We start from the raw sequence: 17,952 nt of genomic DNA, 5'->3' as shown, positions 1-17,952 counted from the left end.
AGCTATTGGCTACTGGCTATCAACTTTCATATTTTAGTCCGGTCGTACGTCATCACGTACGAATCCGTCGCACTTTGGTGTGATCGTGTGTAGGCATGTCCGTTCGTTGGGAAAGTCCGTTGGAAGTCCTTCGGATAGTCCGTCGGACCAGTCCGTTCGAAAAGTCCGCTTGTGTGTACGCGGCATTAGTATTGGGACTGGGGTTTGGAATGGAGGAGGGAGGGTGCAGGGAATGGGGAAAATTTGTTTTGTTTTATTTGTAATGACCAAAAAAATGTTCAATAAAAACTACTTTATTTAAAATATGATATATCTAGAGCTAAATAAGAGGGAGAAGACATTAATGTAGCAAGTATAATATACCACAGCTAAAGGAAGTGGATGTGGGTTGTAGGTGGGCTTAGCTTCAATAAGATTGTGTTGTTTTTTTTTTTAGATAGTTGTACGGACTTTATGAAACTACTGTGCCTGAAGTTGGTCAGGATCCGATGGTTATGGCCTGATTGACACTTGTGCAGGTTGCAGTTTGCATATTGCAGGTGCATATTGCGTTTTTTCAATACACATCTTTAAAACATTGAAGTCTATGGAACGAAGAACCAGAAAAAAAAACCCTGACCCTTTCCATAAAATGCACACATCCATAGAAAACTATGTTAAATGGACTGTAGTGTGTTTTTGCAAAACTGAAAATGCACTAAAAATGCATAGGTGTGAACCAGGAATTATTGAAAAGACTGCAGCATGTGTGACTGCCAACTTAGCGACACTGACATGTTAGAGAAAGAGAGAATGCCATGTTTTCCTACCTTGCAAGTGGTGCAGTAGATAGGAAACTCTATGTTGGACAGTTCTAAGTCTCCATAGAATGTTTCATGTCACAGCATTCTATAAAACAAAAATGTAACAAATGGCACAGCCGGTACAAGAGGGTGTCAATATCTGTGTGTTTCAAAAGGAATATGGTCTACATGTTACTTTTTGTAAGGAAGCTTCTCCTCCCTCAGTTATGTTACTGGGTGTTATTACACTGACACAGTATTTGTGTGCACTTTAGCTTTTTAAACGTTACAGCTTTATGTAATCAGTCATTTAAAATGTACATACTACAAAAGTGGCAAGAAAAAGTCAAGATTTTTTTTTTGTGGTTTATTGATATATTTTTCTTTTACTTGACAGAACAAAGGAAGAAATATTCAAATGTCATCATGGCTGATGTGTCAGAATACCAAGTGAATGTAAGTATCTTGGTCTTTGCTGAATATGCAGTGCTATCCTTCCATTCAGTATGCAGGAATGTATTCTTTGTTTGCTTATCATTCATAAAGAGACATGCATGTATTTGGGCCTTTCACAGAGAAATACATGTCGGCCTACTTTATATTTTTTATAATAAAGCATGTTAGATGAATGTAAGGTCCACTACCAACATAAGACACACGTGGTGAAACGGCAGTCCATGCAAAACACACAGTGTGTATGTCTGTATGTATACAGTGCTGTGAAAGTAATCTGCCCTCTCCTGATTTTGTTTTGGTTTTTTGCATATTTTTCACACTTAAATAAATCAGATCATTAAACAAATTTTAATATTACACAAAGATAACACAAGTAAATACAAAATGCAGTTTTTAAATGATGAGCCTTATACACTGACATCACACCACTGGCTTTGTGTCTCAGGGCAGCGGCCATTGGAGTACATTTGGCTGCATTTGTTTGTTCTGTATCCATGTGAGTTTTTAGTGTTTTATAAAACTACACCATATATCAAATTCTTGGCTCTGGGTGGTGAGCATTTCCTCTAAGGATCTAAGCCGAAAAGTTATTTTCATCCAGAAGAACAGACATCGAACAGAGTCCCTGAGAGGGTGGAATATCTGTACAGGCTAATTAACATTAATCTTCTGGTGAGTGCGATGTGGTGGAGGAGTGGATTAAATCTGCACTTTGTGGTTGACAGCTGGGAGTATTAACCACCTTTCTGGATTACTACACTTTTGGACAAATATTATGGACTAGCACGTTTTGATGTCTTATTTGAGCAGTATTCATTTGTCAACTTTCCTTTGTAATTTAGTATGGTACACTTTTCTAGCATTTTGACACATATGGTTTTACCAGGAATTTTTAAACTAAGTATATAATTAGTTTTTTAGCGCTGCATTCTTGTTTTTTTTATTTTTTTATTCAGTGTTTTTAAATGATTATTCCATTTGATAAAGTGGACCTTCAGTCATGTTTTAACCTTTCCACCTATTAAATCTTCTGCCCTTGTTGTTTTAACTTTGGATAGTAAAACATTTTTTTCTGCCAGTACATACCTTATACAGTCCACTTCCTGTTTCTTGTCTGCTAAAAAGCCTAGGCTTATGGCCTCATGCACAGCCCCCTCTCTCACTCTTGTGAGAGTTTGCCGGAAAAGGGAGGGGGGATGAGTCATAAGAGGGCCAATGAGAGCTGCAGGGCTGCAGAGCTGGAGGTGTGCCTCTGTATGTCTGTGTAAATCCAGGATGTGAACAGGCAGCAGCTTCAGCTGCCCACAGTTAAAATGGATGCAGCCAGACTTAGTGGGGGAGATTTCTGCAGCATATTTGACAAGTACAGAAATCACAGTATATATATATATATAAAATAATATGCAAAGTGGTTGGACGAAAGCTTCAGAATGGCAAAGATGTTTCTTTACCGTACATCACGGGACACATAGTACTTACTATGTGGGTTATAGGCTACCTTCAGGTGATGGACACTGGCACACTCTAAGACAGGAAGTCCACTCCCTATATAACCCCTCCCACTACTGGGAGTACCTCAGTTTTTTCACCAGTGTCTTAGGTGTTGGTCATGAGTAAAGATGTGCTATGTTGAGCTCCACTGGAGCAATCCTTGCTGGGGCTAGTTATACAGCCGGATCCATTCAAAGTGTCTTTTCAGGCTGAATTGAATAGCTTCGTGGCAGAAGAAACTAGGTTTAGCCCGCAACGCTTCTCTTTTTAGAGAGCTGGACCCCAGGATCCAGTGCTTTGTTTTTTTCAGCCATAAAGCCTTCTGGCGGGGTCTTTTACGGGTCCAGGAGTGTGGATCCCCCCATAAAAAGGGGCACCGGTTCCTGAAGGTTTCTTTAACAGAGCCTACCGTGAGGGGTGAAGATTGGGTCTGTTGGTTTTACCACAGAAATCCTGCGGCGGGAAAGGTAAGTGGCCATTTATAAGGAATTTTAAATTCTCTTATGAATTGTCTCCTTTAAAAAGTAAATGTCATGCCTAAAAGTCACCACTGGGGGCTGTGTAGAGCACATACCTTGTAATGCTTTCCTCAGATCACGCTGTGTCAGCAGAAGCTGCAGACTTCTCTCTGGCTAGCAGTTTCAGGCGTCTGGTAAGTTGTTGGGGGAGGGATATTTTTCTAGAAAACACCCCCCACCTGGGCAGAAGCTCTCCCCTCTCCCTGGATAGGGGGAAGCTGAACGATCGGCGATGCCGCTCCGTTCATCCACCGCCGCTGCACAGCGTTTTTTGTCACCAGCTCCTCCTCACCATCCCCCCCCACACACATGCCGATCCCATCGGATCGGAGGCCCACGCCCGCATGGGAAAACACTCTTATGAAAAGGGAGGGGGCGCGATGTTACGGAGGGGGCGTGGCTTAGCGCGGCGTTGCGTACGACAACGTCCAGCGCGGGAGTATGTTTTAAAAGGCTCCATTTCGCTAGCTGCAGCTGTCGGAGGGACACAAGAGCAAAAGGGGGCATATAAGTGGTAACACAGGCATTCCCTTGGCACATTTACCGAAGCATCAGGCTGAGCATTAATGGCAGCGGCACTTGCTGGACTATTAGCTCAAGCAATGGATGCAATTTCTTCTGGTAGTACCTCTGCATTTGTGCATCGGGCTATGGTCAGAAGGGGGGGTAGAAACACCCCAAAAAAGGGCTCAAGAGGGACTCCTTCAAGCTCAAAAAAGCCTAAACTCATCTCTACAATGGCATCCTCCCTCTGAGAAATCTAAGGTGGCTGGTCAAGTGAGCTATCAGGGCCATCAAATATTGCAACTGTTTCCAACACTGCAGCCCATCTATGTTACTGAAGAGGTTTTTTCCTCAACCATATTAGGATTGGAGCAAAGGTTAGCGGCTTTAATCGAATCCCAGAGTGGGACAAAATGCGACAGGTCCCCTTCCATTACCCAAAACCCTCAAACTGAGGAACTGGGGGCAGAGAAGATGAATTTTTCTCGGCGGACCATGAAGAGGCTGACTCCTCTTCTGGGGGGTCAGATGCGGAAGGATCAGCTTCACAATCTGAAAGATTGTTGGTACAATCTTTTACTGAATTGGTCCGCTCCACATTTATGCTACCCTTAACTGAGTGGGTTTATAAGGCCACTTCTTGTTTGGGTTCGCTAAAGCCTCCCCAAGCTGTGCATGCCTTTCCTGTTCATTTGTTGCTGGAAAAACATATGTATTCTGAGTGGGATCGCCCAGATAAGCATTTTTTTTTCCTCCTAAAAAGTTTTCAACACTTTATCCTATGGAGGAAAAGTTTATTAAAAAATGGGAGATACCAGCAATTGACACTGCTATATCCCCTGTAAATACAAGTTTGATTTGTCAGTTGTCAGTAGACAATGCTCAAATGCTTAAAGATCCAACGCATAAGAAGTCGGAATTCCTATTAAAAAACACATTTTCCCTGGCAGGTTCGCCTTCAGCAATTGGGGTATGTCAATCCCAGTTTAAACAGGTGCTCAAGGTTATTCCTGATCAGCAGGCCCAGGATTTGGCTGAACTACCAGTGGCGCTATGTTTTCCAATAGACGTCATGAGAGATACTATTCTTCGGGCCTCGCGTCTTCCGCTTGGGCTGGTGCCTAAGTGTAGAATACTTTGGTTGAAAAATTGGTCAGCTGAAGCACCATGCAAAAAGCTCCTGGCTAGTTTTCCTTTTCATGGTGAACGGCTGTTTGGGGATGATCTGGATAATTACATCCAAAGAATTTCTAATGGAAAAATTACTCTTTTGCCAGTTAGGAAAAGGAGTAAGTGTGTGTCGTTTAGACAAGCTTCCTCTCCAGTGACAGGGGCATCTGCCTCCAGGCAGTCACGATGGCCTCCGCTGTCAGGTTCAAGAGGTAAACCTCAGGGTTAACCCCAGGGACAAAAGAAGTCCTGGGGAAGGAAACCTACAAAACAAAATACTAAAGCATCCTTATGAAGGGGCGCCCCTGCTCGCTGGAGTGGGGGGGAAGACATCTGCAGTTCTCAAGGGTCTAGCAGGAAGAGTGTCGAGACAAATGGGTGGCTTCTTCAATATCTCTAGGGTACAAACTAGAGTTCCCGAGAGTCCCCGTCTCCTCGTTTTCTCAGATCAAATGTTTCAAAAGATCCAGAGAAAAAGAAGTTTCTCTTCAAGCAATGGACCATATTTTGTCTCAAAAGGTGATATCGGTGGTCCCCATAGAAGAGCAGGGATTGGGGTTTTATTTAAACCTTTTCACGGTACCAAAACCAAATGGAGACGTCAGACCCATTCTAGATCTCAAAGATCTAAATTTCTGAATATCTGCTCTTTTCGCATGGCGTCAATCCGATCAGTAGTCTCCATCCTACAAGGTGGAGAACTTCTGGCGTCAATCGACATCAAGGATGCATACCTCCATGTGCCTATTTTTCCCGCTCACCAGAAATATCTACATTTCGAGGTAGAAAATCTTCATTTTCAGTTTGTAGCTCTGCCTTTTGGTCTAGCTATTGCACCTCGAGTGTTTACAAAGGTCCTGGCCCCTCCTTTAGCCAGATTAGGGGCCAAAAGTATAACGATTACAGTTTACCTAGACAATCTGCTCTTGATAGACCAGTCCGTCATAGGCCAAAGTATGGTCATTGCAGTCAACTACCTGGAATACCTAGGTTGGATTCTCAGCCTAGAGAAGTCTTCCTTGAAACCATCAAAGAGGTTAGAATACTTGGGTCTGATCATAGATACAGCCCAGAAAAAGGTATTTCTGCCTCCGGCGAAGATCAGTGCCAAAAGGGAACTGATTCAGGTGGTCAGGGCAAGGAAGAATCCTTCTATTCGACTTTGCATGAGGTTGTTGGGGAAGATGGCTTCATTCGAGGCAGTTCCTTATGCTCTTAAAAATAAAAGACAATCAGCACAAACTAAACCTAGTAAAAATATGCAAGCTGGACACTAAAGGATACACCAACCTCATTAAAAATCATCCAGCAGAGCAGTGTGCCATTGGTCCATTCATGCCTCAAAGACCCCCTGTAATTAAGGGGTCCACCTGATCTGGTAAGAGCATCCTCATGATTTTACTTATTACATCTGCTGACAAGCGATTGACCTGGGTGTAATCAGAAGAATCTTTCATTTCTGACTGTATGGACTCGAATATATATACATAATTATTTTTGAATATATGGATTTCCAGCATTTAGTTATTTATTGTTTCTTTTTTTTTGCGCTGCACTTAATTGTTTGATGAGTTCCTTATGCTCAGTTTCATTTGAAACTGCTGCAAAACAGTATCCTATGGGCTTGGAACAAGAAGGTCCAAGCTCTAGATTTCCCAATGTGCCTGTCTCAGAGGGTGCGCCGGAGCCTCAGTTGGTGGTTGATAACCAAGAATCTGCAGAAGGGAAAATCCTTCCTACCAGTTACCTAAAAAGTGGTAACAACAGATGCCAGCCTTTCAGGTTGTGGAGCAGTCCTGGAACAGGCGACTGTCCAAGGGAAATGGTCCAGATCAGAAATGACCTTGCCCATCAACATTCTAGAGATTCAAGCAGCGCGCTTAGCCTGAGGGCCTGGATATTCAGGTTACGGAATTTTCCTGTCAGGATCCAATCCGACAATGCCACAGCAGTGGCCTATATCAATCACCAAGGAGGCACGAGAAGTCGTGCAGCCCAGAGAGAAGTGAATCATATCCTAACTTGGGCAGAAAACAATGTATCTTGCCTATCAGCAGTCTTCACTCCGGGAATAGAAAATTGGCAGGCAGACTACTTGAGTCGCCAGCAGTTGTTCCCAGGAGAATGGTCCCTTCACCCAGATATCTTCCTGGCAATATTGCAAAGATGGGGGATCCCAGACGTAGATCTGTTTGCGTCCAGGTTCAACAAGAAGATCAGCAACTTTGTGTCAAGAACAAAAGATCTGCTAGCATGCAGAACAGATGCCTTGGTGTTCCCATGGAATCAGTTCTCACTGATTTATGCATTCCTTCCTATTCTGCTGCTTCCACAACTTCTTCGCAGGATCAAGCAGGAAGGGCAGTCAGTGATTCTAGTGGCCCCAGCATAGCCCAGAAGATCCTGGTATGCAGAGATCAAAAGGATTGGTGGTAGGAGACCCATGAACCTTACCACCACGTCCAGACCTCTCGCCGGGTCCGGTATTCCATCCTACCTTACTAATGCTAAATTTAACGGTTTGGCTATTGAGACCCACATTCTGAAGAAGCGTGGGTTGTCAGGTTCAGTTGTATCTACCTTGATTAATGCGAGGAAGCCAGCCTCCAGAATCATATTATAGAGCCTGGAAGGCATATGTCTCCTGGTGTGAATCCAGGGGTTGGCACCCCAGGAAGTAAGTCATAGGTAGAATCCTTGACTTTCTGCAGATGGGGTTAGAAATTAAGTTGGCCTTGAGTACTATCAAAGGCCAGGTCTTGGCCTTATTGGTATTATTTCAATGACCACTTTCTTCACATTCTTTAGTTCCTAGCTTTATTCAGGGGGAAACGCGGGTTAACCCTCCAGTTAGGTCACCCCTGAACCCTTGGGACTTGAATTTAGTTCTGTCGGCATTACAGAAGCAGCCCTTTGAGCCGATGTAGCATATTCCCTTGGTCCTTTTGACAAGGAAACTAATTTTTCTGGTAGCCATATCTTCTGCTAGTAGGGTATCAGAGTTGGCTGCTCTTTCTTGTAACAAGCCATATTTAATTATTCACAAGGATAAAGTAGTATTGCGCCCTCATCCTAGTTTTCTACCGAAGGTAGTTTCAGGTTTTAATTTAAACCAGGATATTATTCTACCTTCATTTTTTCCAGAACCCTCTTCTACGGGAGAGAAATCACTGCATTCTCTGGATGTGGCGAGAGCAGTCAAAGTCTACTTGAAGGCGACTGCTTAGATCCGAAAAACGGATGTTTTGTTTGTGTTGCCTGAAGGTCCTAGAAAAGGACAGGCGGCATCGAAATCTACTATTTCTAAATGGATTCGGCAAGTAATTGTTCAAGCTTATGGTTTGAAGAGGAGGATTCCACCCTCTCAAATCAAAGCGCACTCCACTAGGGCTGTTAGTGCTTCGTGGGCAGTGCATCACCAAGCTTCCATGGCTCAAATCTGTAAGGCCGCAACTTGGTCTTCAGTCCATACATTTACCCGATTCTATCAGGTGGATGTAAAAAGGCATGAAGATATCGCCTTTGGGCGTAGTGTGCTGCAGGCGGCAGTATAAGTCCTCTAGTCTCATGGTGCCCTACTTTTGTTGTGTCTCCCTCCCTTCAGTTGGCTTTGCTCTGGGACATCCCACATAGTAACTACTATGACTCTATGTCCCGTGATGTATGATAAAGAAAATAGAATTTTTATAATAGCTTACCAGTAAAATCCTTTTCATGGAGTACATCACGGGACACAGAGGTGCCTCCCCTCTTCTAATACACGTATATTGCTTTGCTACAAAAACTGAGGTACTCCCAGTAGTGGGAGGGGTTATATAGGGAATGGACTTCCTGTCTTAGGGTGTGCCAGTGTCCATCACCTGAAGGTGGCCTATAAAACCCACATAGTTACTACTATGGCTCTGTGTCCCGTGATGTAATCCAAGAAAACGATTTTACAGGTAAGCTGTTATAAAACTCCTATTTTTTATTACAAATTATGTTAGCAGACTGCAGTTCCTTTTTAGGTTGTCCAAACCTACTTGGCCCTATGTGAAATAGTAATTGCACCCTAAACCTAATAACTGGTTATGCCACCCTTGGCGGCAACAACTGCAATCAAGTGTTTGTGATAACTGGCAATGAGTATTTCACATTGCTGTGGAGGAATTTTGGCCCTGTCTTCTTCTCAGAATTGATTTAATTCAGCCCCATTGGAGGGTTTTCGAGCATGAACGGCCTATTTAAGGTCATGCCACAGCATCTCAATTGGATTTAAGTCCGGACTTTGACTAGGCCACTCGAAAACCTTAATTTAGTTTTTTTTTTTAGCCATTCAAAGGTGGACTTGCTGGTAAGTGGATTGTCCTGCTGCATAACCAAGGTGAGCTTGAAGTTGAAGTCACAAACTGATGGCCAGACATTTTCAAGATTTTCAAGAAGTCCAGAATCTGCAAAGCAGCCCCAGACCATCAAACTACCACCACCATATTTGACTTGCTATGATGTTCTTTTTATGAAATGCTGTGTTAGTTTTACGCCAGATGTAACGGGATGCACACATTCCAAAACGTTAAACTTTTGTCTCATCAGTCCAAAGAATATTTGCCCAAAAGTCTTGGGGATAATCAAGATGTTTTTTGGTAAATGTGAGATGAAACTTTGTGTTCTTTTTGGTCATCAGTGGCTTTCGCCTTGGAACTCTCCCATGGATGCCATTTTTGCCCAGTCTCTTTCTTATTATTGAATCATGAACACTGACCCTAATGCCGCGTACACACGGTCGGACTTTTCGTCTACAAAAGTCTGACGGACGCCGACGGACTAAAGCTGGCTGACAATCCGATCGTGTGTGGGCTTCCCCGGACTTTCAGCTGACTTTTCCAGCCTCAAATCTGACGGACTTTAGATTTGAAACATGCTTCAAATCTTTACGTCGTAACTACGCCGGACACAGAAATCCGCTCGTCTGTGTGCTAGTCCGACGGACAAAAACCCACGCTAGGGCAGCTATTGGCTACTGGCTATCAACTTCCTTATTTTAGTCCGGTGTACGTCATCACGTACGAATCCGTCGGACTTTTGTGTGATCGTATGTAGGCAAGTCCGTTCGTAAGAAAGTCTGCCGCAAGTCCGCCAAAAGTCCGACAAAAGTCAGTTGAAAGTCTGTCGGACAGGCTGTCGGACTTTTGTAGACGAAAAGTCCGACCGTGTGTACGCGGCATAACTGAAGCAATGAGGCCTGCAGTTCTTTAAATGTTGCTCTGGGTTCTTTTATAACCTCTTGAATGAGTCCTCTTTGTGGTCTTGGAGTAATTTTGGTTGGCCGGCCACCTCTGGGAAGTCCCAAAGCCTTAGAAATGGCTTTGTAACCCTTTCTAGACTGTTACATGTCATGTTACTTTGTTTCTCATCTGTTCTTGAATTTCTTTAGATCGTGGCATGATGTGTTTTTTGAGATCTTTTAGCATGCTTCACTTTGTCAGACAGCTTCTATTTAAGTGATTTATTAATTTAACGGGTCTGGCAGTAATCAGGCCTAGGTATGGCCAGTAAAATTTACTCAGCTTTCCAAAAAATTTGTCTTATTACAGTTAATTCATAAATTTAGCAGGGGGGGGGGCAAAACTGCATTTTGTATTTACTCAGGTTGTGTAATATTAAAATTTGTTTGATGATCTGCATCATTTAAATGTGACAAATATGCAAAAAAATACACATTTTCCCAGCACTAATTCACAGCACACACACACACACACATATATATGTATGTGTGTGTGCGTGTATATTTACAGTATCTCGCAGAAGTGAGTACACCCCTCACATTTTTGTAAATATTTTATTATATCTTTTCATGTGACAACGCTGAAGAAATGACGCTTTGCTACAATGTAAAGTAGTAAGTGTACAGCTTGTATAACAGTGTAAATTGGCTGTCCCCTCAAAATAACTCAACACACAGCCATTAATGTCTAAACTGCTGGCAACAAAAATGAGTACACCTCTGAGTGAAAATGTCGAAACTGAGCCTAATTTTCCCTCCCCGGTGTCATGTGACTCATTAATGTTAATGTGGAGCAGGTGTGTTAAATTTGGTGTTATCACTCTCACTCTCTCATACTGGTCACTGGAAGTTCAACATGGCACCTCATGGCAAAGAACTCTCTGAGGATCTGAAAAAAAAAATTTTGGCCTAGGATATAAGAAAATTGAGTTGAAGCACAGTGGCAAAGATCATACAGCGATTTAACAGGACAGGTTCCACTGAGGACAGGCCTCGCCATGGTCGACCAAAGAAGTTGAGTGCATGTGCTCAGCGTCATATCATTGCGGCAGAGGTTGAAGCGGTGGGGGGGGTCAACCTGTCAGTGCTCAGACCATACGCCGCACACTGCATCAAATTGGTCTGCATGGCTGCCATCCCAGAAGGAAGCCTCTTCTAAAGATGATATACAAGAAAGCCCGCAAACAGTTTGCTGAAGACAAGTAGACTAAGGACATGGATTACTGGAACCATGTCCTGTGGTCTGATAAGACCAAGATAAACTTATTTGGTTCAGATGGTGTCAAGCGTGTGTGGCAGCAACCAGGTGAGGAGTACAAAGACAAGTGTGTCTTGCCTACAGTCAAACATGGTGGTGGGAGTATCAAAGTCTGGGGCTGCATGAGTGCGGCTGGCACTGGGGAGCTACAGTTCATTGAGGGAGCCATGAATGCCAACATGTACAATGACATACTGAAGCCGAGCATTAGATCCTCCCGTCGGAGACTGGGTCACAGGGCAGTATTCCAACATGTCAAACCCCAAAAACACCTCCAAGACAACCACTGCCTTGCTAAAGAAGCTGAGGGTAAAGGTGTTGGACTGGCCAAGCATGTCTCCAGACGTAAATCCTATTGCACATTTGTGGGGCATTCTCAAACGGAAGGTGGAGGAGGCAAGGTCTCTAACATCCACCAGCTCCATGATGTCGTCATGGAGGAGTGGAAGGGGACTCCATTGGCGACCTGTGAAGTTCTAGTGAACTCCATGCCCAAGAGGGTTAAGGCAGTGCTGGAAAATAATGGTGGCCCGGGCAGCATACGAGAGCCGGCCGGCTCGTGTTATTGTTATCCACCGCTGAATGAATATCTACCTAATTGTAAGTGCAATACTTTTTTATTTAATAAAATTTTTTAAAACGTTATCACACTATGGATGCTTCATATCTTTTCCCGACTTATGATCGAATATATACCATACAAGATGACATCTCCTATTGAAACTGAGGGAAATTTCTCTAGCGCTGACCGCAACACCCGAGGCTGGGTAAAAGCCTAAGGCACGTTGGGTCTCTGTAAAAGGAGACCTAGGGAGCTGATAAGCGGCAGTATTACCTGTGGTGGATGCACTTTTTGCAACATACCCCTACACTCATCACGTTTAATGTTGGAACTGCATGTCACCATTTAAGAAAGATCTTTAAGCCACCCCCTGGAAGATTGTCTACATCAGTGGACTTTTTGTTTTTGATTATTTTTTGGTCTGCTGTAGCGGACCTATATATTCAATATTATTTTATTTATGAAATGTTTTGATATACATCTTTTTACTATTCTGTTTTCTGTGCACTTATCACGGGTGATAGTGAACACTTTCTATATGTAAATGTATATTGGCATGACTCAGTAAGATTCATGTAGAGAATCTCAAATATACAGCGCAGCTTATTATTTTGTGTATATATATATATATATATAATATTATATTATATGGACTGTTTTGTACATTTTGTAATTTTGCTGTCTAGCCACTTGAGGGCATTTGCTATGTCCACTCATCTTCCCTGATATGGTGTACAGAGAAAATTGAGTACTGTCCGTGATACTTTTTTTATTTGCACTAACAAACAAATTAGTGCAAATAAAAAAAGTATCACGGACAGTACTCAATTTTCTCTGTCACAATTGCACTAATACGGCTACAATCAAATCAAGTCTGATATGGTGTAAAAGGGCCCTAAATGTTAGGCAAACCACAGCAGATTTCATTGCTTAAAGCGGAGTTTCGCCGAAAAAAAAAAAAAAAAATTGAAAGTCAGCAGCTACAAAAAGTGTAGCTGCTGACTTTTAATAATCAGACACTCATCTGTCCCATGGTCCAGCGATGCTGGCGTAGGAAGGCCCACTCCTCTCCACGGCGCCGGCATTCTTACTGTGGGCGCCCGTCTGTGGCTTCACAGCCGGGCATGCACTGCGCATGCACAAGCCGCGCTGCGAGCTGTGAATGGCCGGGCAATCTTCTGGGACCTGTGAGGTGAACTTCCTTCCGTCGCTGTGGAGCCCTGGGAGGAAGTGGGAGCTGGATGCCTCTAAAAAGAGGGTGTCTGCTCCCCCCCAAAAAAATGACATGCCAAATGTGGCATGTCAGGGGGTCATCATCACTTAACGCGGAAGTTCCATTTTTTTTTTTCCGCTTTAATAGGTGGCCAGATAATGGGATAGATCTACTAAATAGACTGCACCGTTTGCACTTAATTGCCCGAGAGTTTAGCAAATGCGCTAAAGCTCTACTGATTTTCATTGTGCAATCAAAAACTTTTTTTTTTCTTGCACCTGACTGGGTATTTTTTACACATTCACTTAAGCCCTGGGGAAAATAGTGCAACGTGCACAGTCTATTTCCCTTTAGTAAATCCACCCCAATATGTAGCCCATTTTCTTAGGTTACTATCATAACAAATATTCCTATTAATAAAAATCACAGTGAATTCTGCAGAATGTAAGTTCTGCAGAAAGTGAGTCCCATTATATGTTTCAATGGACGCAGCAGCGTGACTCGGGAGCGAGCAGGCACGGGTGCCCCCATGGAAAGCGGCTTTCCGTTGGGGCATCCGATGAAAGCTATATGGGGAAGTGTGCCACACAGAAGAAAATAAGTCATGTTGCGACCTAGATCCTCTGGTGGTGTCTTCAGAGCGGTGGACCTTTTTGGCACTGGGACATTAGGAGGCAGCTCAGGGAGCCTGGTCGTCAGGGGAATACAAATTTCAAATAAACATTCCTGAGCTCAGGGCCATTAAACTGTAGCAATGGATGTCTCAGCTTCAGATACTTCTGATGCTAGTTAAGTCAGACCACACCACGGCCATGGCCTACGTCAACCATCAAGCAGGCACCAAAAGTCAGGTTGCAGAGAAGGAAACGGAAATGAATGACCTGGTGGTGTATCGCGTTCTGCGGTACACATTCCAGGCATAGAAAATTGTCAGGCTGGCTTCTTCAGACATCAAAGAGACTGATCCCTTCACCTGGAAGTTTTTCAGGACCTTTGTTACAGGTGGAGGACGCTTGAGATGTGGACCTTTTAGCATTCCCGGTTGAACAAGATGTTTCGCAATGCATGCGCTAATGTCTCCATGGGATCAGTTTCTCCTGATCTATGCTTTTGCACTATAGCTTCTTCCATGACTGCTTTGCAGGATTTGGAGGGAGTTTCAGTGATTCTTGTGGCACCGAACTGGCCCAAGAAAATTTGGTACTCAGACATACTCCGAGCTTCTGTCATATTATCCTCGACCTGTTCACATTGTGTAGATCTTCTGTCTCAAGGTGTCCAATCTACCATCATGCTTCTCGGTTGCTGGCTTTGACGGTCTGGTTCTTGAAACTCAGGTCCTGAGGGCATGCAGTGATGCGATCTGTGACTATTGTGTACGCAGGACACAGCGGAACTGAGCAATCGGTACCAGGACGTTATGATCATCCCAGGTACCATATGATCGCTGTGATCAATGGCAGCCATTCATGATTCATTATTTACTATTGTGATGCTGTGATTGGTCACAGTGATCACATGGTGCACAGGGCCAATCACAGATGCCCCTGTACCATGTGATAACTGCGACCAATCACAGCATCACAATAGCAAACAAGAGTAAGACAACTCTGGTGACAGTATGTAAAAAAAAAATAGTATGAAAAAAAAATTGTGAGGAAAAATTGTAAAATAAAATTCAGATTTATTTTATACTCTCACCAGTCCCTAATCACCGCCACCCACTCAAGGTCCTCAATCACTGCCACAGCAGTCGCAGTGTTCCTGATCACCACCACACCAGTTAGGTCCCTTTTACACCGCTGGGTTGGTGCCAGCACTGAACACCTGCAGCAAGAATCTGCTGATTCTTGCTGCTGGAATGACTGTGTTATGCAATCAACAGAGGTCAGCCTTTGCCCAGGCTTGGAAATCTGTCCAAAATCACAGCTAACCGCTCTGTGTGCAGCTACATATGAAAACTAAAGCAGCAGCTGTTGTCAGCCCATCATTGGTTTAAATGGGCTGAGTGGCCATTGCTGATTACATAGGTGTGTGCAGCCTATTGCATTAGGGTGTGCACCTCAAAGCTAGAGTAAATGGTGGGTGTGGCCAAATTGTTACAGTGGGAGGGGCTTAAAGGGCATGTTTAAATAAAACAAAAGCCTTCCTGTACCCATAAAACATGCTTTTGGTCTTCTATGGTTTACATGGTTGCAGCGCAGTGTACCCGTGGTTTTCGTGCGCTTTCTGAAAACAAAAACTGAAAGGGCGGTTTTGCTGCACTTTCAGAAAGTGCATCAAAACCATGGGACATGATAAAAGTCTATGACAAAGTGCAGCTAACCTACACGAAAACTGCGGGTACACTGCACAGCACCCATGGTGTGGGGATGTTTTCATGCAGTTGCACAGCATTAGTGTGAAAGCCAAGCTTTTTATTTCAGACCTCTGAACTCTGCCTCACTTACAACCCACCCCTGAACTCTGCCTCACTTACAACCGACCCCTGAACTCCACCTCATTTACAACCGACCCCTGAACTGGGCCTCACTTACTACCGACCCCTGAACTCGGCCTCACTTACTACCGACCCCTGAACTCGGCCTCACTTACTACCGACCCCTGAACTCGGCCTCACTTACTACCGACCCCTGAACTCGGCCTCACTTACTACCGACCCCTGAACTCGGCCTCACTTACTACCGACCCCTGAACTCGGCCTCACTTACTACCGACCCCTGAACTCGGCCTCACCTACTACCGACCCCTGAACTCGGCCTCACCTACTACCGACCCCTGAACTTGGCCTCACCTACTACCGACCCCTGAACTCGGCCTCACCTACTACCGAACCCTGAACTCGGCCTCACCTACTACCGACCCCTGAACTCCACCTCACTTACTACTGACTCCTGAACTCCTCTTCACTACTGACCCATGAACTCCACCACATTACTGACCTCTCGTTCACTTACTCAGTCACTCCTGAGCTCTGCGTCACTTATTACAGAGTTCAGAGTGTAGTAATAGGTGACCTTCTCTCTCTCACCTCTGCACTGCTTACCTGCATTCTCCTTCTCCCTGGACTCTTCATAGTACTCAGGATACTGCAACTCCAAGTCCCCCCCTCTCCTATTCGCTGGTCCTGTAGGTGGAGCTAAATTACAGCTACTCATAGCCCTGCCTACTGGACCTGGGTATAGGAGAGGGGAGGGGGGGGGGCTGGAGTTGCAGTATCCTGAGTAATGTGGAAATCCAGGGAAAAGAACAGATGTCATTCACATTTCTTTGTTTCCCCTACAGCTGCGATTGTCACAGGCAGCTACTGGGGAAATGCTGTCTATTTATGTCCGTGAGGGAGCACATACTAAAGGACAGGAGACAGAGAGTAGGGGGCGGTAGTATGATAGACTGTGATTGACCTAAAAACCTGTCCCTACTGCCACCCTGGCTTTAGCACCCAGCCCCTCCCTGGTATGAAGCCAATCACAATTGATCATAGCCCTGCTTCCTGACTCCCTGTACCGCCCTTTAGTACCCGCCCGCTCCCTGACATAAGTAAACAACATTCCTCTGTAACTGTCTATGAGGAGCACCGCTTCAGGGGAGCCACAAAAGAGTGTTCCCTGAAACCGAGTGCCAGAACATGTCCCGCCACTGGGACCTGGCAGTCTGGAGGCCTGCTCGTGGGTTGATTAGGGTGTGCCCGGGCACACCCAGCACTCCCCGTGCGCAAGCCTATGGCTGATTACATAACACAGTTTTTCCAGCAGCAAGAATTCAGGATTCTGCCGCAGGATCTGGCGGCCACACAAACCCAGCCATGTGAAAGGGATCTTACAGTGTCCCCGATCACCACCACACCAGTAAGTGTCCCTGATCACATTGTATTTTCTTCTCACCACCTGCTTTATCCCTTTGGACCATGCACAAACAACCCCATTCACTTGAATGGCTCACAATCGGTGGAAGTACAAGGGGTATAATTCCTGCCACAGCTGCGAAGCAAAGCATGGCAACCAAGGCATGTACTAATCCTGGCTTGTTTATTGACCACATTTCTGCCTGCCGCCTGGACTGATCCTTTTCCTGTTGCTCAATATATGTCTCTGCTTGCACCTGAACTGACCCATCTGCACATCCTGCTGACTAAGTTCCTGCAAGACACCAGTCCCAGTCATCCCTTGTGGACAACTGCACTCATGAAACCGCAGGAATTCTTTTGTTCTTCCTTTCTTTAAACTCCTGTACTCCCTGGCCCATGAACATGGCATTCCTGGGGGCAGCCAAATACCAGTAGGCAAGGATTGTTTGCCTTATAGGAACAGGGGCTGCTATAGGTTATGCTACACTAAGCTATATTACTTGATCACTCATATAGAGGTGACCGTTCAATTACATTTATTTTGATACTATTGGTCGATTTGTGTGACACACAAGATGCAGTATCCAGTATACAACCCCTGGCAAAAATTATGGAATCACCAGTCTCTGAGGATGTTCCTTCAGTTGTTTATTGTTGTAGAAAAAAAGCAGATCACAGACATGGCCAAAAACTAAAGGCATTTCAAATGGCAACTTTCTGGCTTTAAGAAACACTAAATGAAATCAAGAAAAATAATTGTGGTGGCCAGTAACAGTTAGATTTATAGAACAAGCTCAGGGAATAAATTATGGAATCACTCAATTCTGAGGAAAAATTATGGAATCATGAAAAACAAACAAAATAACACTCCAACACATCACTAGTACT

General features: G+C 44.3%; 1 protein-coding gene across 4 annotated transcripts in view; it reads left to right on the top strand.

Annotated features, from left to right (window-relative positions):
* Positions 1-17,952, top strand: part of EPS8L1 (EPS8 signaling adaptor L1) — a 349,361-nt gene that overhangs the window by 184,148 nt on the left and 147,261 nt on the right. For all 4 annotated transcript variants that reach the window (XM_073602314.1, XM_073602315.1, XM_073602316.1 and 1 more), the window contains one exon: positions 1,180-1,238. In XM_073602314.1, the coding sequence (XP_073458415.1) occupies positions 1,180-1,238 (59 nt within the window). The remainder of the gene's footprint in view (positions 1-1,179; positions 1,239-17,952) is intronic.

Source organism: Aquarana catesbeiana, linkage group LG10 (assembly GCF_042186555.1).
Source record: "Aquarana catesbeiana isolate 2022-GZ linkage group LG10, ASM4218655v1, whole genome shotgun sequence".
Classification (NCBI taxonomy): Eukaryota; Metazoa; Chordata; class Amphibia; order Anura; family Ranidae; genus Aquarana; species Aquarana catesbeiana.
The sequence above is the reverse complement of the archived record's forward strand: the minus strand, read 5'-3'. Positions and strand labels throughout refer to the sequence as shown.